Source organism: Solanum dulcamara, chromosome 4, assembly GCF_947179165.1.
Source record: "Solanum dulcamara chromosome 4, daSolDulc1.2, whole genome shotgun sequence".
Taxonomy (NCBI): Eukaryota; Viridiplantae; Streptophyta; class Magnoliopsida; order Solanales; family Solanaceae; genus Solanum; species Solanum dulcamara.
In genome coordinates this window covers 71,705,557-71,732,193 of record NC_077240.1, presented here as the reverse complement: position 1 = coordinate 71,732,193, position 26,637 = coordinate 71,705,557, and the positions used below count along the sequence as shown (strand labels likewise).

The 26,637-nt window shown below is 37.4% G+C and overlaps 1 protein-coding gene across 5 annotated transcripts; it reads right to left on the bottom strand.

The window, feature by feature from the left end:
* LOC129887550 (uncharacterized) lies at positions 1–25,208 on the bottom strand. Of its 5 annotated transcripts, none has more exons than XM_055962681.1 (9): positions 24,990–25,208; positions 23,120–23,824; positions 10,068–10,158; positions 9,912–9,947; positions 8,851–8,988; positions 1,808–1,897; positions 680–727; positions 515–591; positions 1–411 (listed from the first exon to the last, which is right to left on the bottom strand). In XM_055962681.1, exons 3-9 carry the CDS (start codon positions 10,140–10,142, stop codon positions 261–263), a joined length of 615 nt encoding a protein of 204 aa, XP_055818656.1. In that variant the 5' UTR covers positions 10,143–10,158; positions 23,120–23,824; positions 24,990–25,208; the 3' UTR covers positions 1–260. The 5 variants fall into 5 exon arrangements, with proteins under 5 accessions (XP_055818656.1, XP_055818657.1, XP_055818659.1 ...); XM_055962682.1 differs by having other exon boundaries at positions 23,120–23,600; XM_055962684.1 differs by lacking the exon at positions 23,120–23,824.
* Between the last annotated feature and the right edge of the window lie 1,429 nt (positions 25,209–26,637).

Here is a 26,637-nt window from a genome sequence, read left to right as displayed (position 1 = left end):
TTGATCAACATTGTACTTAATAGCTTCAAGCCTTTGTAGTGAAGTGTATACTTTACTCATTAACTTAACAAAGGAAAGCAAAGAGTCAAAACCCAAAACAAAAGTTGAAAAGTAGAAATACTGCACTTTCTATCTCCCTCAGTCTACTAAAACAGGAAACCATCTAAGCAACTAATCGATACGGAAAAAATAAAATAATCCGGATCTTCAAAAATGGACCAATAATCAACCAAGTGATGCCAGACGTGTGTAACTGCAACTCAAGCAGCAGCAGAGCCAAAGAGACTCCAGTTGTGCACTTTGAAACTAGAGACTGCAAGTTTAAAAACTTCAGCCATCGGCATAACTCCAGACTGTGCAGCAGGTACAGCCATGCCTGCCCCGACTGCGGTAGCACTCTCACTCAAACGGCTACAATCACAAAGGTAAACAAAGAAAACGTTAAAAAGCAAGCTAATTTGACTTAATAGTTTTAAGAACACCAGGAGTAAACCGAGTTATCATCCAAACTTACTTAATTACTAGAGGCTCATATGCAGTTATCAGAACATCCGTCCCAACTTCCTTAAGGCGAATGTTTGCCAGGTACACCTGAACAGGACACGATTAGATCTCATCTTGTCGTTTAAACAGCATCAGGGAAGGGGATAGGGGATGGAAAGGGAAATTACAAACTTACCTTAACCAAGTTCTGTGCTTCCCTCCCTTGTCTTCCCTTAGAAACTGCCTATGAATTGAATAAGGTTGATCAGGATTAGCAAAACAACATGAAATGATAAATCTTACCAACCAACAAAAGAAATTTATGAAATTATACAACTAGCTCGCTAGCATGTGGATGACTCTCATCCTAGTTGAATCTTTGTGTGTTGGGAGAACTAACAATCTTCACATCTACTTTCGTTTTTCCAGAAAATAATTTCACGCAAATGTGATGAAGAAGGAAGATAACTTTAGCTTTACCAAAATATCTACATATTGAAAGTAAAAAGAGAGGGATGTATGAGACTAGAGAACTAAATCCTCCTCTGAGAACGTGCATTTCTTAACATTGTCATATGACACTATAGAGGAGCGCCATTGTTAAGTTCCTTATCCAACAAAAATTTTCATGTGCATCTTGTCAGGTCACTTAATGAATGTATAAATGTAAAAAATAACGAGAAGATGGCCAAAATGTGGAGTTGATAAAGGGACCAAGCTCATCTGTGAGTTAAATTCAAAGCAAATTCCAGTCATCAAGGCCATGAGTCATAATTTTCAGAAAATTGTTATAGTATCACATATTGGTAGTGGGGATGGGCAACTGGTCTCCTTACATGGACTTTTGCAATCCTCCCAGAGGGGAACTTTTGAGGTTGAGTTACACCAGGTGCTATATCTATTGAAGATTACACAATGGATCTGCCAATTTTGTGAAGAAAACTACAATAAAATTCATTTCATACACAGGAGCACAAACTACGGAATTTACTGTAATGAGAATGAACGTTCCTTTTTTTTTTTCTCTTTTTTCTTTTTGATAACCATGGTGGAAGAGAATGGAAGTTCTTAGGGTTTCTAGAGACGCTAACTAGACATTAAGCAAAAAAGATGCTTCTCCCAAATGGTATATGACCTTCATGGTAACCTCCCCAATTCTGATGACAGATTAAAATAGCTTTTTTTTAAACAGGTAAAAACATTAAAACAGCTTTTGTTGCCATCAAAACTATGTCATAAACATGAAGATCCATAGAAATAAGGTACCAATTGAAGTTGAGATCATACATAAATGCGGAGCACTTCTAAAATAACATTAACATACCATTTGAGCAACAGCGGTGGTGATGACAGCAGGCATGTTTCTATATAACAATTCAGGGGCCTCAAACACTGCTGCTGACTGCTCAGTGATCTGTAGATATAAACCAAAAAAATCAACAAGATAACATCTGAAATGCCATGTAACCTAACAACTTATAAAGATTTGGGCTTAACCAATTATCAAACTGCAAGCTTCAGAGAAATGAACAAGTTCAACATCTCATTTCATGTAAAAGAATTCCCATTTATATGATTGTAAATACAAGACCAATTATTTTGCAATGTAATACTGGACCTTGAAGAAAAACTCCTCGGAGAGTTGTCAGAGTACTGAATTGCATTAATCGAGATCAAAGAGATAATACCAAAAATCATAAAATTCTTTTGAAAAAACTGGAATTAAAATAGAGGACTATAAAGTGATATATGGAGGAAATCCATTGATTTTTGCAGGAGAAAATAGCCAAATGTCCCCCCAACCTATTCGTTGATTCTCAACTACACACTTATACTTTGCGGGGGTCCTATTACCCCCCTAAACTATTTAAAAGTGGAATTAATTCCACCCTAAAAAGTCATAACGAGATATGTGTTTGATGGTGATAAACACGCACCCAACAGGTATATTTACCGATTAATTTAATTTTTAATTAATTTTCTTTCTCCTTATTCAGTTTCCTATTCTTCCCCAACCATGACAACACTCCATCTCAAAGCAAAACCTCTCACAACAATGGCGGTACTCACTTTTTCTTCTCAAAATCTCCAAATCTATTATTTCGCTCAAAATCACTACATTAACTCTCTTCGTTGGCTCCCTAAACTCTCTGTACCTTCACATTATCTTCACATTTTTTGATTTCAAATCCTCCACTTCTTACCTCCAAATTCTGAACTTATCCAATGAAAGTTCAAGCTCAAACCCATCAAAAATCATACTTCAATCTTCACTCACAACCATCAAGAATCACTTTATTGACAACTTTGCAAAACCCCAATAAATTCCTTATTGTTGTCTTCACTTTTTCAGATTTTTCGTTGCTTTATACAACTGATTTGGTTAATAAATTGTTCTATTTTGTCAATTTACAACAACAACAACAACAAACACAGTGTAATCCCACCATGTGGGGTCTGGGGAGGGTAGAGTGTACGCAGACCTAACCCCCACCTTAAAAGGTAGGGCGGCTGTTTTCGAAAGACCCTCGACTTAAGAGGGAAGAACAAGGGAGGAGAAACAAGGAAAACAAGACATAGGTCAGTAAAGCCAGGCATATAGCAGACAATATAAAGATATGAATAATGAGAGCGATAAAGCGATAAAGTCAGGATAGGAAAGATCGGGGATAAAGGAGCATTAACTACTATAGATAAAATAGGATACCCAAAGTAAACTGGGCCAACTAATATAAGCAGTAATCACATGCAAAATCATATGTTAAGACAAATGAGCGCGACTACGACTACTATGGAGAACCGATAGGCCACCTAGCCCACTATCTTAGTCTAAGTCCTCCATAGCCTCCTATCTAAGGTCATGTCCTCGGAGAGCTGCAACTGTGCCATATCATGTCTAATGACCTCTTCCCAATATTTCTTCGGCCTCCCTTTGCCCCTCCTGAAACCGTCCATAGTCAACCTCTCGCACCTCCGCACTGGAGCATCTGTGTCTCTCCTCTTCACATGCCCAAACCATCTCAGTCTCGCTTCCCGCATCTTGTCCTCCACCGATGCCACTCCCACCTTGTCTCGGATATCTTCATTCCTAATTCTATCCATCCTAGTGTGCCCACACATCCACCGCAGCATTCGCATTTCCGCGACTCTCATCTTCTGAACATGAAGTTTCTTGATTAGCCAACACTCCACCCCATACAATAGGATCGGTCTAACCACCACTTTGTAGAACTTGCCTTTGAGTTTTGGTGGCAGTTTCTTGTCACACAGCACTCCGGAGGCGAGCCTCCATTTCATCCACCCTGCACCGATGCGGTGTGAAACATCGTCGTCGATATCCCCATCTTTCTGTATAATAGACCCAAGGTACTTGAAGCTTCTTTTCTTTTGAATGGCCTGGGTACCAAGCCTCACTTCCCCGTCAGCCTCACGCGGCAGGCCACTGAAACTGCACTCCAAGTATTCTGTCTTGGTCCTACTCAATTTAAATCCTTTAGACTCCAACGTCTGTCTCCAGCCCTCCAGCTTGTCGTTAACTCCATAGTGAGTCTCGTCAATCAGGACTATGTCATCCGCGAACAACATACACCAAGGCACCTCACCTTGTATTTGTCTTGTCAATTGATCCATCACCAGGGCGAATAGAAACGGGCTAAGAGTCGATCCCTGGTGCAACCCCATCGTAACAGGAAAGTGTGCACAAAAAAAGATTTTATTTGGATCGGATTAATGAAATTGATGTGAGCAAAAATGAATCTGATTTTGTTAATATTGGGGAAGATGGTTGGTTTTTGTCGATTTAGTGCACGAAAAAGAATTTCATTTGGATCGAGTTAATGGAATTGATGTGAGCAAAAATGAATCAGAGTTTGTGAGAGTTGGGGAAGTAGAAGAATTAATTGGGTGAGTTTTGTTGGAGAGTTCTGTTGGAGAAGATGGTGGCTCCGGTGTCGTAGTGGCAGAGGAAGTATAGGCAGAAAAATAAGAAAAAGGAGATAATTAAAGAAAAAAGAAAAAGAAAACACAATCAATAAAATATAATATAAAAATAATTTTTACTGTTATTGTTGCTTCTCACTCTATTTAAGAGAGTGAAATAATCTCTCTATGCCACATCAGCATTTATGGTGGAATTAATTCCACTTTTAAATAGTTCAGGGGGTAATAGGACCCCCGTAAAGTATAAGTGTAATTCGAGAAAAGGGTCAAGATATGGTGTTGCAGTCAGAACAAGGAATGTAGTTGAGAATTGACGAATAGGTTGGACAGGCATTTGGCTATTTTCTCGTAGCAAGACTTGATAGGTTTTTGATATCAGAAGAATGGGAGACTTCCATTAGAAACATCAAACAATCAACTATGCATAGGCTTATTTCTGATCACTCTCCTTTGATTTTAGAATGCGGGAACTGGGAAAGATCAAACTCTTATTTTAAGTTTGAGTAATGGTGGTTAAAAACTGAAAACTTCAAGGAGATGGTAAAAATCTGGTGGGAGTCACTCAATGTTAGGGAAAGGCCTGATTTTATCTTAGCAAGTAAACTGAGATGCTTAAAAGATAAAACTCAAAGAGTGGAGTAAAACAAGACAAGGAAATTTAGGACTGCAAAACACGGCATCCTAAATCAATTGGCTGAATTAGATGGGATCCGATGCCAAAGACAATTGACAGATGATGAGACATATTTGAGAGCAGTCCTCGCAGTTGAATTTGAAGAAAATGCAAAGATGGAAGAAATTCTTGGAGACAAAGGTCCAGGGCTTTGTGGCTAAAAGAGGCGGACAAAAACACTAAGGTTTTCCATAGAACTGCGAACTGTCACAAGAGGTACAATAACATTGACAAGTTGTCTGTCAATGGAGAATGCATAGGGGAACCAACAGTGATCAAAGAACTCATTAAATTCTATTAGAACTTATAGGCTGCAACAGAAAGATGGAGCAGATCAGGTACTGTGGTGAACGAGATGGATAACATCATGCTACAAGAACAGTTCAGTGAAAAAGAAACAAAAGACTATTTATGGCATGTGCAAGGGATAAAGCACCTGGCCCTGACGGTTACACCATGGCGCTCTTCATAGCCTGTTGGGATGTGGTCAGTAAAGAAGTAGTTGCAACAGTGCAGAACTTCAATGCGCAAAGCTTTTTTGAAAAAAGTTTCAATGCGACCTTCATAGCACTGATCCCAAAAACGAGACTTCAGACCCATAAGCCTAATAGGAAGCATATACAAGATCCTATCAGAAGTTCTGACTGAAAGGCTCAAGAAAGTAGTCTCCAAGCTGGTGGAGCTCAGCAATTGTTTATAAAAGGCAAACAGATCATGGATGCAATTTTGATTGCAAGTGAGTGTGTGGATGTCGGAAAGATCAGCAAGGTCCCAGGTATCCAATGTAAGTTAGTTATTGAAAAAGCCTATGACCACCTTCACTGGGGATTCCTCTGGAAGACTTTAGAGAATATGGGCTTTGGTGAAAAATGGATGAAATTCTGCATCTCGACTGTGAATTTTTTCATTCTAATAAATGGATCTCCTTCGAGATTCTTCCCATCTCAGAGAGGATTGAAGCAAGGGGACCCTCCATCCCCTTTTCTCTTTATTCTGGCAATGGAAAGACTAAATGACATGCTCAGGACAGCTCAAATGGAAGGATGGATAAGAGGATTCAATGCCAACATGAATGATAGACAGGGCATAGCCATATCACATTTACAATATGCTGATGACACCCTGATTTTTTGTTGATGCAGAGAGCTCAGAACTAAAGTATTTAAGAATTGTCTTGATATTGTTTGAAGCCATCTCAGGATTACAAATTAACTGGGGGAAAAGCTTCATTTACCCAGTTAATAAGGTGTCCAACAAATGTGTTAGCAAAATATTCTTGGGGAGGGGGGGGGGGGGACAGGAGAACTTCCCACAGTGTACCTTGGTATGCCTTTGGGGGATAAGAGCAAGTCAAAAGGCATATGGAACAATGTTCTGGTTTAATATGAGAAGAAGCTAGTGAATTGGAAAAGAAAATATTTGTCTCTAGGTGGAAGAGTTGCACTCATCAACAGTGTGTTGGATGCCATGCCTACATACATGATGTAAATTTTCCCAATGCCTGCAGGCTGCAAATGTGATTGACAGAATGGATGCCATTAGGAGAAATTTTTTGTGGCAAGGGAACTGTGATCCTAGTGATACAAATTTCGTCTTGTAAAGTGGGATCAAGTCATTCAAAGTAAAAAAGAAAGGGGTCTAGGGATAAGGAACCTAAAGTTGCAGAATCAGAGCCTTCTGATGAATCATGAAATGGCTATGGAGATTTGCATCACAGGAACAACATTGTGGAAGGAGATAATCAAGGCTGGGTTTGGAATGGAGAACAAATGGACTACCTACATGCCCACACAACCTTATGGGACTGGATTATGGAGGCCTATCAGAAGTCAGTGGATCAGTATTGCTAACTAAAAGCTGTAAAATAAAGGTAGGAAATGGGGGAAAACACTATTTTGGGAAGATGTGTGGGTTGGACAGGAGATTTTGAAGAACAAGTATCCTGACCTGTTCAATTTGAGTCTTCAAAAGGTATCCACAATCAGAGAAATGAGAGACAATCAGGTGTGGGATCTCGGGGTGGGATCTTAGGTTTAGGAAACACTTGAACAACTAGGAAATTAACAAAGTGGCTGAACTACTCAATACTCTGGAGCAATACAAAGATTTAAACTCCAACGGGGACAATCTATTTTGGCTACCAGACAAGCAAGGCAGATTTTCAGTTGGTTCAACTTACAAGAGATCACAGAGATCAGTCTCATAGTGTGGTGGCTAGTCCTGGAAGATGATCTGGAAAGTCAACGTACCCTTTATGGTAGTATGCTTCACTTGGCTACTAGCCAAACAGACCACACTCACCCAGGACAACCTTATGAAAAGAGATTTTCAAATTTGCTCTAATTGCTCTTTTTGTGATTGTGAGATTGAGACAATAAATCATCTCTTTCTACATTGTAGAGAGACTATGAAGTTATGGCAGATTTTCATTAATTTAAGATGCATAAGCTGAGCTATGCCAAGGAGCATCAAAGAGGCTCTATCTTGCTGGAATAGAGATGGAAATCAGTCAGGACAGAGGGAGAGATGGAAGATTGTCCCAGCATGCATTTGGCGGACGATATGGATGGAAAGGAACTAGAGGTGCTTCGAAACAAGAGATGCTCTCTGCAGAAATCGAAGATGAACTATCTAGTCCTTTTCTTTTTTTGGTGTAAACACGAATATCCTCAAGAAGAAGAGAATATTACTAGTATTCTAGATTATTTATGAAGCACTAGTAGGGTCACCTCTCCCTCTGTAATTTTTCTGTAAGTATTACTGGAATACTTTTGGAGTATTCCTTTGTTCATAATAGAAGTTACCTTTTTCAAAAAAAAAAAAGTGCCAGCACTACAAAGCTGACTAGCAGCATTGGATAGATAATTCAGTTTGGATCAATCATAAGCTTAAGCTCCGGAAAAGATGCATTTTTCGTTTGGGATGTATGAAAATGAGAAAGATAATGTTGGAGAGAAAAATAGGAATCAAAACCCAACAAAAAAGCCAAATGTTGATCCTTCAACCATTATGTCTGGTTGCAATTCCTTCTTTCTATCCCAAGGAAGTAATGGCCTTTTTCTTACGGAGCTTCTTCCTGGTTTTGTTAGGACCAGTTAATGGGAAAAAAGAAGACAAATACCATTTTACTCTGCCCTGCCTACCATTTCAAAAGGAGAAAAAAAATCACTCTGCCCTCAGTGGACCAGTGTTTAAACAGGTTACCAAAAAGGCTGATTGGTGCATGAGAATTCACGCCTAAAACTAGAGAAACACAAAGTAGCTGGATTTCGAAACAGGAACAAGAGTCGCAATAATTTTTAATACCAAACAACTGATACAAATTATGTTCCACCCAGCTCTCTCAGTTTTGCTGTGCCTCCTTGTTCCATTTAAAATTATTTTTTTTGGGTAAAACCCTTTGAAAACTATTTGTTCAGTCAGTCAATCAACCGTGCCTGAGTCCAAAAACTAGTTGGGTTGGATATATAAATTATTTGTAGCCGTTATGCTCAATTTTAAATTATTTTTGAGATCCAAAAAAGAATTGAGAAAAAAGGTAAGAAATAAGTAACAACAAGAACAACAATCCATATGAACAAATCAAAGAATGGTAGTCGTTGGCATGAGGTCATGTCCCTACAATTAGTTCATATAAGCGTATATATATTCACTACCTCGAAAAGAATATCAAATTTTGATCAAACAGAAATGAAGAGAACAAAAATTAAGTTATGCCAAAACAGTTCTTCTCTGAAGAAAGGAGAAGAGCTTACTGTAGTTCCCTCAGCCTCTTGTTCATTGGCAAGGTCTTGAAGAAACCAGTTGGCACTTCCATTGTCTGCTACATCCACCTTCATATCCAGAAGCTCAATTATCAAACTCTCATCGCGCCCAGGGTCAACAAACACCTCCTGCAATCAAACAATAAAAGTGAAATAAATTCAAGCAGAAGATTAGAAAGAAAAAGAAAAAATGAGCCACTATCCAAAATAATTTAAAAAATCCAGTATCTCTTCCAAGATTGAGACTTTTATAAATAACAATCAAGTGTGTTTTTCTTAATTCAATCAAAAGTTAACAAGAACAAAGGAAATAAACCTTGTATGATTTAAACAAACAAAGCAAAAAAAAATCTGAACAAACTATTTAGAAGAACAAAGGGATGAAACACGATCAAAAATAAAATAATCCCAGAAATTCCATCCAAGATTGAACTTTTACAAAGGAAATTGCATATAGGGGTTGTATGGAGCAAAAGTGGTCTCAAGTAGGTGGACGAATGATGCAACGACACGTGGTGAGTAATGACCGGTTACAGCGGTCCAGTAAGAAGCATTGAATAACATCTGTGGGCATGGCCAACGAGTGGAACCCGGTTCAGGAAGAAAAGGCTCATCTAGCTCTGGAGATAAAGGAGAGGAGGCAGAACCACAGCTGAATCACGAAAGGTGTTGAGATCACAATACACAACCGCAAAGTTGGTGACCACAAAAGGGCGAATTCTACAGAAGTTGCACCCTAGCGTTTCTCTATAAATAACCACTTAGCCATTTGTATTAGGGGTTCAAGAATTCTGATATATAACACTACATACTATTTTTTCTTACCTACAGGCTACAAGCTTTGCTCTCAAGCTCTATTGGGCTACTTTGTTTCAAGGCTCCAACATAATTCCGATTATTCTTGCCTTTATTATTGTTCAATTACTATTATTCCTTTCATTGCAACATCAATTCAATTCGTTTGCCCTTAAACCACACTTGAATTCAACTGTAGCCTTTTATGGGTTGTCACTAATTCGACCAAAACAAAAAAACAAAGAAAAGCAACAAACCTGATGATCAGGAACTTGACGCACATTACTGACATCCTGCAAAATGAATGAAAACCCTCAATATGGGAAATTGGAAAATCATATAAATTATGTTGCAATCCCCTATTTGAATAATTATGTAGAAGCAAATAGAGATAGAGAAATTGGAAAAAAAACCTGGAAACGGAGAGGAAAAGTAGTGGAAATAGTGCCACCGAAGAGAGGACGCACAACAATAGAATCTCCAGACATATTCAAAATCCCAACTCTTGACAAGAAAACATATTATGTATGTCAGTAGAAAGAACTAGACAGCCCAGAAAATATATATACCTACTGCAATGGCTTACTTTGAAAGCAAACTTCAAAATTTTCCTAAAGATTTTTCCATCAAGTTTTTATATTCTTGACAAGAAGAAAAACTATGTAATATATTTATACTAGATGTCTAATGCCAGTGCTGCGCACAGGCCCAACACATGAGTTAGAGTACTTTTTACATGGTAGAATCAAAATTACAGAAATGCATGAAAAAAAATTATGAACTTATTGATCTTGAAAGGACAAAATGAAATTACGAATTTACTGGTCTTGATTGATATGGCAATCATATCTAATCAAGCTAAAAATGTAAATTTCCTAAAAATACATTGAAGAGAAACCTAATTAAACGGCACTCCTTAAGTGGTATACTGCGGTGCAAAATGTATTTCAAACTTATATTAGATGAAATTCAAAATCTAATAGATGTGCCTGTTCACCCAAAATAGGGCCTACTCCAGTAAACTGTTTCCTCCATCCATACGTCCCTCCATTTGACTTTTACCTATCTGTAACAAAAAATCTACACCCTTGAGTGCATATAGTCGTGCACATGATTGGTGAATATCTTTAGACCAACTTTTAGTGAAACCAACAAGTTCAATGAAAAAATGGCTTTGAGAATTGCAGGTATACTTAACCAAAAATTTCAAAGAGCACAACTACTTTTTTGATGCTACAACTTTAATAAGCTCAAGCCAAATCTGATAAGAAAGAAATTCTCTCTCCATGTACTTCAAAGTATTATACATATAGCACCTTGACGTTAGCATGAGACATGGAAAACTAGACATATACATCAATATAAAATACAACAACATATATCCATTGTAATCCCACTTGTGGGGTCCATGGAGGATAAGATGTACATAGACCTTACCTCTACCTTTGTGGGGTAAAGAGATTGTTTCCGATAGAGCCTCAACTATCAATGTAAAATAAGGTTCTATCATATCAAGAGATTGATTTACCCCTAGTTTTTGATGACAAAATTGATTTACACCTATATTATGCTCAAATGAGTTTTTTTAATTTCAAGCTAAAAGTAACTCATATATGTGAATACACTGGTTCCTCGCAAGAAAAGATTCATACTAAATTACTACAAAATAGTGAAATCACAATAGCTCGTCAATCAAAACTTTTCAGCTAACGTCAAAGTGAAGATGCTTCTGCTAGCCATTCTTCAAACTATAAATTCTAGACAATTTGATTACACATTCATTTACAACAATGATTAAGGAACCAGTGAAGGAATATATATGCATGTGCTATGAAAAACGAATATGATATTCATCTAAAAATTATATGCTTCACTTGAATTCATTGCTTTTTCCTGTAAACAGAGGGTATGTCATTTGAGAAATGGTGAGTACATGTATAAATAGAGAACATGACAATTCTCAAAGTTTAAACTTAACTTGAATGAAGAAAGTCTAGAAATAGAAAAGAAAAAGATGAAGAACAGTGAAGGTATTAATCAGAAAACAAAATTCGAATAAAATGAAAACTAAAAGAAGACGATCAGGGAAACCCTAATGAGCATCAACCAAGAACATTTATATAGGTCCATAAGCACGAAAAAGGGGTCTACTCTGAGCATGTGATTGTAATGTGGCCATGTGGATATGCCTCTTAATGTGGTGAACTGATATGCATTTAGCAAACAAAGGCTCTAATCAATTGTCCTTTTATTAGCCTTTCACTGTCACAGAATCAAAAGAATTGTGTGACTTTGTTTCATATGGGGTTTCAGTTACAAATAAGCCCTCTCCCAATGTGGACATACTTGAACACTGAGGCGTTTTCAAGTTCCAAATTTTCACAAAAACAAAACTACATTAAAATTACATACATGCAATATAAACAGCTCCAATGAAAGTGGCTGCTACAAGTATGATACATATTTTAGGGACGAACACCAAATATTCAAATTCAAGCTTTGCAAAATGGAGAGAGGAATTATTATAGTGAGAACAAAGATAGAAAACACAAATAATATTATGTGATATTAAATTGTGATACGATCCTAATCTGTCGAGGCCTATTTTAGCAATAGATTAGTCATTTAGAAGTTACATGATATGCACGTGGGCAGTTGTAGGTAGTTAGAAAGTTAGTTGTAACTAACTTTTAGATTCCATTTCCCTAATTCAGTTACTCACAGCATAAATAGCAGAATGGTGAATTGTTAAGCATCAGAAAATTCTCAATCAATAATATTTCTCTTTTTTTCTTCTCTAACCGTTGAATCCAATTAGGGTTCTCGAGTACACTGTTCAGGAACAATTCAGCCATTTGTTCTTTAGGTGAGCTCGACTCTGTTCAATTTCATATTTCGAATTTCAGGTTGTATCATTGGTATCAGAGCCTTAATCCTCTGACCTGTGCTATGGGAGAGCACAATACAAGAATGCAAGAGCTACGGAAAGAAGTGGATAATTTGAAGGGCTTGATGGAAGGGGTAGTCAATACTGTTGCAGAAATGAGGAATTCTATGGATGACAAGGTCGCGGCGGCCATGGAGGAGATCAAGAATTTATTGTTAGGCAACAGTAATTATATGGAGAATCCACCACGAGTAGATTTGACGGACAATTCAGAGGGAAATGACAATCCGGAGCAAACAGAACATCAAAGGGGAGCTTATCAGCTTCCTACCAGGGGATATCAAGTCGAATTTCCTAAATTCGATGGAGTGGTCTTGAAGGATTGGTTGTACAAGTGTTAACAGTTCTTTGACGTGGATGAAACACCAGAAGATTCAAGGGTAAAATTGGCATCTTGCAAGTTGGAAGGTAAGGCCCTTCAATGGCACCAGTCTTTTATGAAACACAGGCTATCGAGGGAATGGCCGCGATGGGGAGAGTATGTCACATGCCTCTACGCTCGATTTGGTTCAGAGTTGTTTGATGATCCTATGGGAGATTTTAAAGATCTCAGGCAGGTACACTCTGTCCAAGACTATGTAGATATTTTCGATGAACTGCTCACTCGAGTGGAATTATCCGAGGATTACGTAGTTAGTTGCTTTGTTAGGGGGTTGAAACCTGAGATGGGCCTTCCTGTGAATTATCCCGGCTAAGGCTATTAATCTGGCAAGAATTCAGGAACAAACCCTTATTGTACAGAAACAAATTTTCCAAAACTCTGCTATATTAGCTAATCCAAGAAGTACACCACGATTTGCACAATCGAATTCTTCCTTTAATCCAAGCTCCAGTCAATCACATAAGCCATCCCAGTCCTACCCAAAAACACAACAAACTTTTACTGCACCTTAATCCAACTACAGAAATGCCAAACTTTTGACTCCTGTCGAAATGGATGAAAGGAGAAGCAAGGGCCTATGCTTTAACTGTGATGAGAAGTAAGCTTTTGGGCACGTATGTAAAAACAAGAGGCAATTGTTTTCTATGGATGTAGGAGAACGTGGGGAAGAAGTCGGAAGTGGAGAGGAGGAGGATGTGATGATAGACCCTGCTGAATTCTTAACCACGATTGGTCAAGGATTATAAACTGATGATGAAGGGGCTATCCTACCTCATGTGTCGGTACATGCCATGAATGGGATTCATGACTTTAGGACAATGAGAGTCACTGCCTCAGTAAAAGGAACAGTTGGTCATGTGTTGATTGATACAGGGAGTACCCACAATTTCTTGGATTTTAACACTGCCGGGAAACTTGGGTGTTTGTTGACTGCTATATCACCTTTTGATGTATCAGTAGTTGATGGGAAGAAAACTCAGAACAATTATGTGTGTAAGAGCCTAGTTTGGAAGATGCAGGGGGTTTCATTTGACTCTGACATGTTAATTTTGCCAATTGGTGGATGCAACATGGTTCTAGGAATCTAGTGGTTGATCACCTTAGGGGACATTATGTGGAATTTTAATAAACTTAAAATGGAGTTTAGCATCATGGGACATAAGATATCACTAAGGGGCAGCTAACCACCTACTGCATAGATGGTACAACAGCATAGCTTGGACAAACTCTTGGCCAAACCATCAGAACTATGCATGGTAACTGTGGGCAAGTTTCAGGAGGAGAAACCTGTAAATGGGGCTAGCTTATTCTCATTGGAGGCATCAGGGAAGTATGAAGATGATAATGAATTGCAGTTGATCCTTCAGTCATATCAGGACTTATTCCAGACCCCTACTGAATTGCCTCCTTCTAGGTTGCATGACCATAAGATCACATTAAAGGAAGGGACCTCTCCAATCAACATTAGACCATAAAGGTACCCTACAATCCAGAAGGATGAGATTGAAAAGATGGTTGATGAGATGTTGGATTCAGGAGTGATTAGGCACAACACCAGCCCTTACTTCTTCACCCATTGTGATGGTGAAAAAAAAGGATGGATCTTGGAGACTATGTGTGGATTACAGAGAACTGAACAATAACACCATCAAGGATAAATTTCCAATTCCAGTTATTGAGGAATTGTTAGATGAGTTACATGGGGCTAAGTACTTCTCTAAGTTGGATTTGAGATCTGGATACCACCAGATCAAAATGTTTGAGGATGACATACCCAAGACTGCATTCAGAACTCATCAAGGTCATTGCGAGTTCTTAGTGATGCCTTTTGGCCACACCAATGCACCTTCAACTTTTCAGAGTCTCATGAATCAGATATTCCATGCCCATCTTAGGAAATTTATTTTGGTTTTTTTTTATGATATCCTTGTCTACAGTCACAGTTGGTCTGATCATTTGGTGCTTCTACAACAAACCTTCCAGATTCTCAGAACCAATGTTCTCTTTGTTAAGAAAAGCAAGTGTGCTTTTGGTGTCACTCAGATTGATTATTTAGGTCATGTTATTTCTGAGCTTGGAGTGGCTATGGATAAACAGAAGGTTGCAGCTGTACTACAGCGGCCCCAACCTAAAACTATCAAGAGTTTGAGGAGTTTTTAGGGTTGGCTGGGTATTACGGGAGATTCATAAAAGGTTATGGGGTCATTGCTAGACCACTAAATGATTTACTGAAACAGGGAAATTTCATCTGGAAGGTTGCAGCTTCTACTGCCTTTGAGAACCTGAAGTTAGCTATTACTTAAGCACCTGTCTTAGCCTTACCTGACTTCTCCAAGGAATTTATAGTGGAGACTGATGCTTCTGGTGGAGGAATTGGTGCTGTGTTGGTCCAAGACAGTAGACCCATTGCATTTTATAGTCAAGGTCTATCATAGAGGAATAAGGCACTATCAGTTTATGAGAGGGAACTGTTGGCTTTAGTTTCAGCTGTCCAAAAGTGGAGACCTTATCTATTGGTAAGGCATTTTGTGATCAAGACAGACCATCACAGTCTCAAATACTTATTGGAGCAGCGAATCACCACCCCAAGTCAACAAAAATGATTAGTCAAGTTGCTCGGATATGACTACACCATTGACTACAAGAAGGGAAAAGAGAACATAGTGGCAGATGCCCTCTCTAGGATGGAGGAAGGCATTTCCCTCTGTAGTATTTCTGCAATACAGTCTACCTTACTAGATCAGATCAAGCTCTCATGGGAGGCTGACCCCAAACTTCAAAGATTGATCCTTCTCATTCAGGCCAATTCTAGTCCCCACCTTTAGTACAAGTATCATGCTGGCATTCTCAGTAGAAAGGGCAAAGTGATGGTTCTAATATGGCTTTGAAACAGAAACTGATGACCTTCTATCATGAAAGTCCTCTAGGTGGCCATTCTGGGATTAAAGCCACTTTACAAAGGTTGCAACAGGAGTTTTGTTGGAAGAAGATGAAACAGGAGGTCTATATCTTTGTGAGGCACTGTGTTGTATGTCAAAAATGCAAAGGTGAGAATGTGGCTTCTCCAGGGCTGCTGGGGTCTGGCAGGATATATTTATGGATTTTATTGAAGGGTTGCCAAAGGCTTCTGGGAAAGAAGTTATTTTTGTTTTGGTGGACAGACTAAGTAAGGCTGCTCATTTCTTGGCATTAAAACACCCTTATACTGCATTGGAGGTGGCGCAATTGTTTATGAGTGAGGTGTTCAAGCTACATGGCATGCCCAGATCTATCGTATCGGACAGAGATGTTGTCTTTACTAGTAGGTTTTGGTAAGAATTGTTTAAGCCCCAGAAGGTATCTCTCCTTACTTCCACTGCCTACCACCCACAAACTGATGGTCAAACAGAAGTAGTCAATAGATGTCTTGAGTGTTACCTCAGATGCATGACTTTCGAGAGACCTAAAGAATGGCCACAGTGGTTACCACTAGCTGAATGATGGTACAACACCACTTTCCATTCCTCTACTCTGATGTCTCCATATGAGATAGTGTATGGCCAGAAACCACCACCTCTTCTGCCTTATATGCCTCTGGATTCCCAATTGGACGTTGTGGATAGAAGTTTGACTGATAGGGAAACTACTTTGAGGATGCTCAAATCTAATTTGCTCAAGGCTCAAAACAGGATGAAATCTCACGCAGATAAGAAAAGGTCTTACAGAAGTTATGATGTGGGTGATTGGGTTTATGTCAAGCTCCATCCCTATCGACAGACCTCCTTAAGATCTCACACCTTTCAGAAGTTATCCGCCAAGTTCTTTGGACCATTTGAAATTGTAGCTAAGGTTGGTTTGGTTGCTTATACTTTGGCATTACCAGCAGGTACCTAGCTCCATCCCACTTTCCATATCTCCCAATTGAAGAAGAAGATTGGTTCGTATGCTGCCTCAGTGACACTCCCTGTCATTCACTCTGACTCTGGCCATGTCCTCTTGATGCCTAAAAGGGTGTTGGATAGGAGGCTCATCCAAAGGAATGGCCGAGCTGTTCCACAACTGTTGATTAAGTGGCTCAACACTGCCGAAGAAGATAGCACCTGGGAGGACTATAATAAGTTTGCTCTTCAATTCCCTCGGTTCAATCCTTGAGGAAAAGGATTGTCTCAAGGGGAGAGTATTTGATACGATCCTAATCTGTCGAGGCCTATTTTAGCAATAGATTAGTCATTTAGAAGTCACGTGGTCAGCTGTAGGTAGTTAGAAAGTTAGTTGTAACTAACTTTTAGATTCCATTTCCCTAATTCAGTTACTCACAGCATAAATAGCAAAACGGTGAATTGTAAAGCATCAGAAAATTCTCAATCAATAAGATTTCTCTCTTTCTTCTCTAACTGCTGAATCCAATAAGGGTTCTAGAGTGCACTGTTCAAGAACAATTCAGCCATTTGTTCTTTAGGTGAGCTCAACTCTGTTCAATTTCATATTTCGAATTTCAGGTTGTATCAAATTGGCATAAGATTACGATCTCCCATAGTCTTCAAGTGTGTACATTAACCAAAAACTGCTATCAGCAACAAGGCTTTATAAAAGAACACTAAATTTCGGTTATTATATATGAAGTTGATCACTCCTTTTACATATTCCTTTACTATGTTACCAAAAAGCTTTTATGATTATGATGTCTTATATTCAAACTCAAACTTCTCAAATTAGATTCTTCATCGAACTAAATCTAAAACGAAAGATTTACAAATTTATTCAGACAAATATAAAAATTGGATGAAAAAATTGTAGGCAAAATTACAGTCAGTGGCCATTCGGTCCATTTGTTTTCAAAATAAATAGCCATGCCTTTTTATCTAACCAAACAAATGGCCAATGGCCACTCGGCTGTGCAAAGCAAGTGGGCCATTTGCTTTATTTTAAAAAACAAATGCTATGCTCTTTTAAAATAAAATCGTTGTTTTAATTTATTTATTTATTTGCTCCTTTTTTATTTTTTTTATTTTATAATTGTGAAGGGGAGCCTTGGAGTAACTGGTAAAGTTGCTGCCATGTGACCAGGAGGTCACGGGTTCAAGCCTTGGAAACAGCCTCTGGCAGAAATGCAAGGTAAGGCTGCGTACAACAGACCCTTGTGGTCGGGCCCTTCCCCGGACCCTGCGCATAGCGGGAGCTTAAGTGCACCGGGTTGCCCTTTTTTATAATTGTTTCACTTTTTTTGTGGAAAAAATGAGTATTTATGTCGTTTTGTTTTTTTTGTTTATTCTTTATTTGTTAAGGTGGGAATGCATAATAGTCAAATAAATATCGATACATTACATAATTATTTATATAATATCAATACATGATTATACACATTTATACAATATCAATATATTACATATACACTACATAATTATTTATACATCACATATACATGTTTATACATCATTTATACAATATTGATACACGTTCATACAACATTTATACAATATCAATACATTATATATGCACTACATAACTACTTATACAATATCGATACATTACATATACACTACATAACTATTTATACAATATCGATACATTACATATAAAAAATCGATACATTACATATACACTACATAATTGTTTGTATATTATACATGTTTTTACACCATTTATACAATATTGATAGATGAAAAAAAATTAATGAAAAAAAATTGAAAAAACAAAATATATTTTTTATTTTAAAATGCAGCAAAAAAAACAGTAAAATAATTTTTATTTTTTAAAAAAAATCAACACAGCAAAGAAAAAAAGAAAAGGAAAGAAAGCAAAAAAAGTGTGTGATATTCAAAGTCTAAAAAAAAAACTCTCTCTAGATGCTCTCAGTGCACGGTAGTTAACGTGCGCAGGGGTGGTAGCTATGGCGAGAGGAAGAGGAAGAGGGAGGGGACGTGGTCGTGGACGGAAAATAACATTGCTAACACTAGGAAGCTCGGTGGGAGCTCGAGTGATAGGAGAAGTGGAAGAAATACGGGTGCAATCAAAAACCTTATCAGTGAATGAAGGGGAGAATGCTGAAATAGGAACTGCATCAAGATCTGAGGTAGCTAGGAGATTGAATCAGAGTGTGACGCCTCCAACTGCAGATTCAAGAGGGCCCCCAGATTCAGAGCCTTTACTTGGAGGTAAGGAAACTGAAATCAATGGAACAGTAACCAGCATCTGCAGTAGCTGGAGCTAAACCGTATAAGAGTGTGATTCAGTAGGAACATACTAGTGGCCTAGGGCAAAACAAGGGCAAGGAGAAGATCAAGGATTCTGAACATATGGAGCCTTGGACGAATATGTTCAGGAACAATCGAGCAACAAATAATGGTATGAACTTAGCCTATTTTCCTTCGCAAATTATTGATGGACAAACCACAGTTCAACTGGAGGAGGAAGATGTCCAAACTGAAGAGGAGAAATGGAAATGTGCCCTCATTGTGTATGTTGTTGGAGAATGTCCTGGATACAACACAATGAACATGTATGTTACTTTGAACTGGACTACAGTGACTAAACCAAACCAGATGTGTATCTTCATGAAGAAGGATATTACATAATAAAGTTCCAATCAATCCATGATGTGAAGGAGATATTGTATACTGGACCATATACCATTAATCACAGGCCTATGATACTGAAACAATGGTGTCCTGATTTTGATTTTGGTAGTGAATTCCTAGCTGAAATTTCTCTGTTGGTGACCTTTCCCAAACTACCTCTCAACTGTTGGGGTGTGGGATCTTTAAGCAGAATAGAGAGTGCAGTTGGAGTACCACTGTTTGCTGATGAATGTACAACTAAGCAAACAAGAATTTCGTATGCTAGGATGCTAATTGAAGTGAATGTTACTAAGGACATTCCTCAACAAATAATGGTTATGGATCCTAACGAGAAGACATTTCCCCAATTAGTGGAACTTGAATGGAGACCTCAGTATTGCGATAAATGCCAAAAGATTGGTCATCAATGTTCTAAGCCTATGATAGCTACAGATGATACTTCAAAGATGAGGAGGCCAGGGAAGAAGGTAACTCAGGCTTGGCAATATAAAGGACCTATTCAGCCACAGAAGCAACCTGTTGAGCCTAATAAAGAACAAGATCAGACACTTACAAGCCCTAGTCAGCACAATACAGATGAGCAGATGAGACAGCCAGAGAAGGGGATAGCTACAGCCATGCACACACCAAGTGAGACAAAGCAGTATAACTTTTGGCCAAATGCAGGATACACATGCACAGAATTCACTCTTACTAACTTCCCTGTGTTCGCCACTATACCAACTAGGAATGGATTTGAGAGTCTCATGCATAGTAAACTAGCTTCACTGCCTGTGGATAGAGCTCAAAAACTTGTTAATGAAGTGGTTATTCTGGAACTTGAGGGGTGTGAATAAGAGATATAAGCAGAAGGAGCTTAAGACTTATTTGCAGAATAATAAAATAACTCTGGCTGGACTTATTGAAACAAGGGCGAAAGATCACAACATGAAGGCAATTAGTAAAAGGATAGCACCAGGATGGGGAATACTAAATAACTATAATACAACAACTAATGGAAGGATATGGTTGATATGGGATGAAAACTATTATGAGGCCAATGTCATAAGCAGTACAGCACAAGTGTTGCAGTGTTTAATTAGAGATAGAGCTAATGATCAGCAATGTATGATATCAGTCATCTATGGGTTCAGTACTATAGAACTGAGGAAGTATCTATGGCAAGATCTGAACACACAAGCACAAAGCATTTTATCTACCTTGGCTTATAGCTGGTGATTTCAATGCTTTATTAACTCCACAGGATAGGCTAGCTGGGGCTCTAACAATGAATGATGTTAAAGACTTTGTGGAATGTGTGCAAACTATTGGCATTAATGAATTACCATGGAGGGGAAGCTATTACTCCTGGACTAACAAGCAGCATGAGTCAGGAAGGATATCAAGCAGAATTGATAGAGCCTTTGGTAATTATGAGCGGATGGTACAATGGGGACATGTTACCACTGACTATGGGAACCCTGGTATCTCGGATCATTGCCCTATGGTACTCGCCCTGCAAGAACCCCAGCATTCCTGACTATGGTTAACACCACCTGGAAGAAGAAGTTTAGCAATAACAGTATGAAGAATGTGTGGTTTAAGCTGAAGGATCTTCAACAGGGATTGAGGAAGCTAAATAATTCTGAATTCAAATACATAAGCAAGAGGATAGAAAAGGCCAGAGAGGATCTCAATAGAATACAAGATCATATAGCCATTCAAGCTACTGATGACTTAATTGACCAAGAAAAGGAGATGCTAATGAAGCCGGAAAAATGGTTCTTGATAGAGGAGAGTGCATTACAACAAAAGTCCAGAACAAAATGGATTCAGCTAGGGGATGCTAACAACAAATACTTCAGTGCTATCTAAGGGAGAGAACTCAGAAGAAACAAATAAGGACCATCACCTCCCTTTTAGGACAGAGATTATATGAGCCTAAAGATATTCAAGAAGAATTTTTCCAGTTCTATAAGGGGCTTATGGAAACCTCAGCAATCAATCTACCAGCCATAGATATTCAAGTTATGAAAAGGGGTCCAGGGGTCCAGTGCTGACTAGACAACAAAGAATCAAACTATGTGCTGAGATATCAGAGGAGGAGATATATACAGGACTGCAAACCATTGGGAATGACAAGGAATCAGGTATTGATAGCTATAGTGCTTTTTTCTTCAAGCAGGCATGGCAGATCATCAAGCATGAAGTTATTGATGCAGTACAAAGTTTTTACACTACTGGGAAGATTTATAAACCTGATAACTGTACATTAGTATCCCTTGTCCCAAAAGTGAATAGTCCCAACAATGTGAAAGAGTCCAGGCCTATTGCATGCTGTACTGTGTTATATAAGATCATCTGCAAGGTATTGACTAAAAGGCTACATGATGTCATCCATACTATCATAAGTGACAGCCAAGCTGGGTTTATCCCAGGGAGAAAAATATCTGATAATACACTGCTTGCTCATGAGTAGGTTAAAGCATACACTAAGAAGAATATTTCACCTAGATGTATGCTGAAAATTGACCTTCAGAAAGCTTATGACTCTGTAGAACGGGGCTATCTAGAACAGGTGATGAAGGAGCTGGGATTTCCTGCTATGTTCACTCAATGGGTCATGATTTGTATGAAGACAGTTAGTTACTCTATTGTTGTGAATGGAAATACCTCTCAGGCATTTGCAGCTGTTAAAGGGCTTAGACAAGGGGTCCAACGTCTCCATTTCTATTTGCCATTGCAATGGAGTACCTTAGCAGATCACTCAATGGACTCAAGAATGACAAAACTTTCAAATTCCATCCAAGGTTTTCTAAATTGGGTATTACACATCTATGTTTTGCAGATGACCTCCTAATATTTTCCAGAGGTGACCTAAACTCTATCAAAGCCTTACAACAATGCTTCTCTCAATTCTCTCAGGCTTCAGGGCTGCAAGCAAACTTGAGCAAAAGCTCCATCTATTTTGGAGGAGTGGCACTAGAGGATAGAAATCAAATCACACAACAACTTGGATACTCAGTGGGAGAACTACCTTTTAAGTACCTTGGGATTCCATTATCCACAAAGAAGCTATCTGTACTACAATGGTATCCTCTTATAGAGAAAATAATGGCAAGGATCATCTCTTGGACATCTAGAAAACTGTCTTATGCAGGCAGAACACAATTAGTCCAAACTGTGTTATTTGGGGTTCAGTCATACTGGGCATAGTTGTTTATTATACCTACAAAGATTATCAAGCTAATTGAAGGCCTATGTAGAAGCTACCTATGGTCTGGAGAAGGTCATCTTACCAAGAAGGCTCTAGTTGCCTGGGATAGAGTCTGTTGTCCCAAAGCAGCAGGGGGTATGGGAATACTTAATTTGCAGCTGTGGAATATGGCAGTACTAGCAAAAATATGTTGGGATCTTGCACACAAGGAAGATAACTTGTGGATAAAATGGATCCATAGTTTCTATATAAAGGGCCAAAGCATATGGCAAATACCAAGACAAGCTAGTTGGATGGTCAGGGAGGTCATGGAAGCTAAACAGGTAGCTGATCAAATGCAACAGGCAAGGAGTAAAAGAGGATGCATGATAAGGCAAACATACCTGCAAATATTAGGGGAGCAACCAAGAATGCAGTGGAAATGCCTTATGTTCAGAAATGCAGCCAGACCAAAAGCCTATTTCACCTTGTGGCTCATGCTCCACAAGAGGTTATTAACTGTAGACAGATTAGTTAAATAGGGAATGAAAGTGCCCACGAAACTCCCCCTTTTCTCTTCAGCCTCAACAGCTCACTTTCACCTATAATCCATAAATTATCTCTTGTTTTCCCTTCAAATCTCCCAAAATCAGCTCAATTTTACCTTTTTACCGGCTGAAATCTGTTCAATTTGAAGTTTTTCCGACGGAAAATGATGAGTTTGAGAGTTTATGTGAGGATTTTGTTTGGTGGAGTACAGTGAAGTGATGGAAACTTTGAAAGGACCTGTTTTGGTGGATGTGGATGTGTCTAAGCTTATGGGATCGGAAAGTTTTAGCGGCGGTGCTCGTAAATTGGAGAGGTCTTCTGTTGCGATTGCGCCTTCTATTGATAGGATCAGTGGTTCAGTCAGACGAAAAGGTATCCTTTTCCTTTTTTACATTTTTTTATGCATCTAACTTATATGGTGAAAGAGATACCCTACATTACCATCGTTAGATCTAACTCTAGCATAAGGAACGTATTGAATAGCTGTACTTTCTGAGCAATAGGAATGTTAGAGCTCGTCTGCTGAGTCTCAAGTCCGAAAACAAAACATGCTGTGATAGCTGTGTGTAATGTTTGTTTTTGGTAATTAAATACTATAGTTAGTTACCAAAAAATAAAAGCAAAAAAAACCTAATACTATTTTTTGTATAAATAAAAATATACTAAAGTTTTTGTAAACTAATAACTTTTTGATACTTATATGAAATTAGCCCAAAATTGTATTCAAAAGATAATCCAAGAGAAAACATATGAAGAAATCGAATTTAAAAATTGAAGACCGAGAGGGAGATATGAGAAAAAAATTACCTTAAAATTACAACAATATTGCTCACTCTTATTGATAGAATATCTCTACTCACTCTTCAGCCCAGAATATATATATATATATATACCTTCTACAATGGCTTACTTTGAACGCCAAAATTGTTGAGTAAAAAAAAAAAATCTTCAACAATATTAGTGTTTGGGGCATTTCCGGTTCAGGACACAAAAAATTTTAAATTAAAATTGTGTTAGCTCTATTTTAGTGTAAATTAACTTTAATTCATTATAATAATAAAATAAAAAAACAACAAACAAAAAATGAAAAGAAGAAGTGATAAGGAAAGAACAATAAACTGGTCTCTTTTATTTCATTAGTGTTATTTGTAAAAAAAAAAAAAAATTGATTTTATTCATTATAAAAAAAATTAATTCAAATGTATTGATTATACTAAAAATATGCATTATATGTTTAAAAATTAGAATAATTCTTTTATCTTCTTTTAATAAATTGATATGATATTTGAATTTATTTTTAAATAAAATTTGAGTTGATATGGAATTCCGGAGAATCTTACTATTTCATAAACTTATTATTTTTAGATCTAATAAAATATACGATAACAATAATCCAGTAAAATCTCACAACGTGGAGTCTGAGAAGAATAAAGTGTACGCAAATTTTACTCCTATCAAGATAGGACAGTTGTTTCTGAAAGATACTCGGCTCAATAAAAGCATAAAGGTCAGATAAGACTAAGAAGTTCAAAGTGATATGGTAAAGCAAATATCAAAAGCGACACAGATAAAATAGAGTAATCGAAATAAAGAAAGCAAGTTATATCTTAAGATAATATAGGAACCAATCTGAAAATAACTCTAAATCTGCATATACACAAATGATAAGAGCTACGAACCAACAATAGTACACAAATGATTGCAAAAGGAAAAGCTATGGTTTACCCTTAGAATGAAATATTCACAAAACGAGCTCTTTTCCGGCAGGAACAACGGGGACGGTTCTAGTGAAGATTGCAAAAGAAAGTTCGAATCAACGGCAACTTTTTGAATGACCTAAGGAGCTGACTTTGAGGAAAAATTGTGGATCCTCCTCTGTTATGGGTTTACATGGAGGATGGAGATGAAGAAGGATCGGATAACTTGGAGACAGACAAGGCATGGTGTTTCGGAAAAATAAGGTAAAAGGGACCTTTGAAAGTGAAATGAAAGATAGGGGATTTATATTTTATTTTTATTTTTATTTTTATAAATATTTAATTAGATGTTAATTATGAAGAGATTGGGTTGAATTAGAATATTTAAAAATTTAGGGTAAAAAATAAAAGATCAAAAACTTTTAATAAAACCTTAATTTTCATTCATTTACTCCACTTTTTTAAACTTATGTTCTCTATTTCCCTTTTCTCTTCTCTTTTCTTTACTCCATTTTTTAAAACTTCTGTTCTTCATTTCTCTCCTCTCCTCTCTTCTCTTTTCTTCATTTTTTTAAACGCTCTTGTTTCTTTTTCTTTCATCTTCTTCTTCCTTAACTTCTTTACTTTTTTTCTTCTCCGTTTTTCCCTTTCTTTTTAAACTTTTTGTGTTTTCATCTTCTTCTTCTTCGGATGTTGTCATTCTCATTTTTTTCTTCACTCCGATTTGATTGTGAAAATTATATTAAAAAAATTGATGAAAAGAGAAGAGAACAGAAGAGAGGATATGTTGTAAATGTTTATATAAACATGAGTTGTTCAAGCAACCAAGAAGATATTTAAACAACCAAAAATTGTTTAGTTCAAACAACCAGAAGATATTTAAACAACCCTAAATTATTTAGTTCAAACAACAGAAGTTGTTTAAACAACCAAAAATTATTTAAACAACCAAAAGTTGTTTAGTTCAAACAATCAGAAGATATTTAAACAACCCTAAGTTGTTTAGTTCAAACAACCAGAAGTTGTTTAAACAACCAAAAGTTGTTTAGTTCAAACAACCCGAAGATATTTAAACAACCCTAAGTTGTTTAGGTGTTTTTTACAACCCTCTTATATGTTGGACCTATTTGTAAATAGCAAAATTTTGGGGTGTATAAAAATATTCTTTTTTAAATTAGCATAACCCATTAATACCTAATTATACTAGAGTCCCTTTTACCCAATTTTTAAAACTTGTGTCCTATATCCTCAAATAGATAACTCAAAAGTCTCTTTTAATTAAAATCCCCTGGTGTTTCCATGGAGGAAGGAGATGAAGATAAATCGATTTTGGGATTTAATTAGTTATGGATTTATTTAATTTAGTGGGTCGAATCGGATAATTTTAATTTAAATTGAATAGTTTAAGTTAATTTGGGGAAACTGTCCAATTGCAGGGTATATTTGTTAAGTTTGATAACGGCGGGGTATGATTTTAATAATAAAGGTAAAGTCAATTAATAAATAAAAATTGAGTGGTATTTTTAATCCTTTTCCCAAGAAAGAATTTAGGCGAATCCTTGTACCTTTATTTTTTCGGTGAATAATGAAAGTGTGAACTAACTTGAAAGTCGTCGGCGTGAGAGTTTTAGCAGACCTGATTTCAATGGGCACCGATCAGAAAAACCCTTCAGCGA

Bases quoted from the DNA above. Each gene is read 5' to 3' on its own strand.
- LOC129887550 (XM_055962681.1), bottom strand. From the start codon at position 10,142: ATGTCTGGAGATTCTATTGTTGTGCGTCCTCTCTTCGGTGGCACTATT. The intron at 9,948-10,067 runs GTTTTTTTTCCA...TTCATTTTGCAG, and splicing joins CTTTTCCTCTCCGTTTCCAG to GATGTCAGTAATGTGCGTCA. The intron at 8,989-9,911 runs GTTTGTTGCTTT...GTTTGATTGCAG, and splicing joins GTCAAGTTCCTGATCATCAG to GAGGTGTTTGTTGACCCTGG.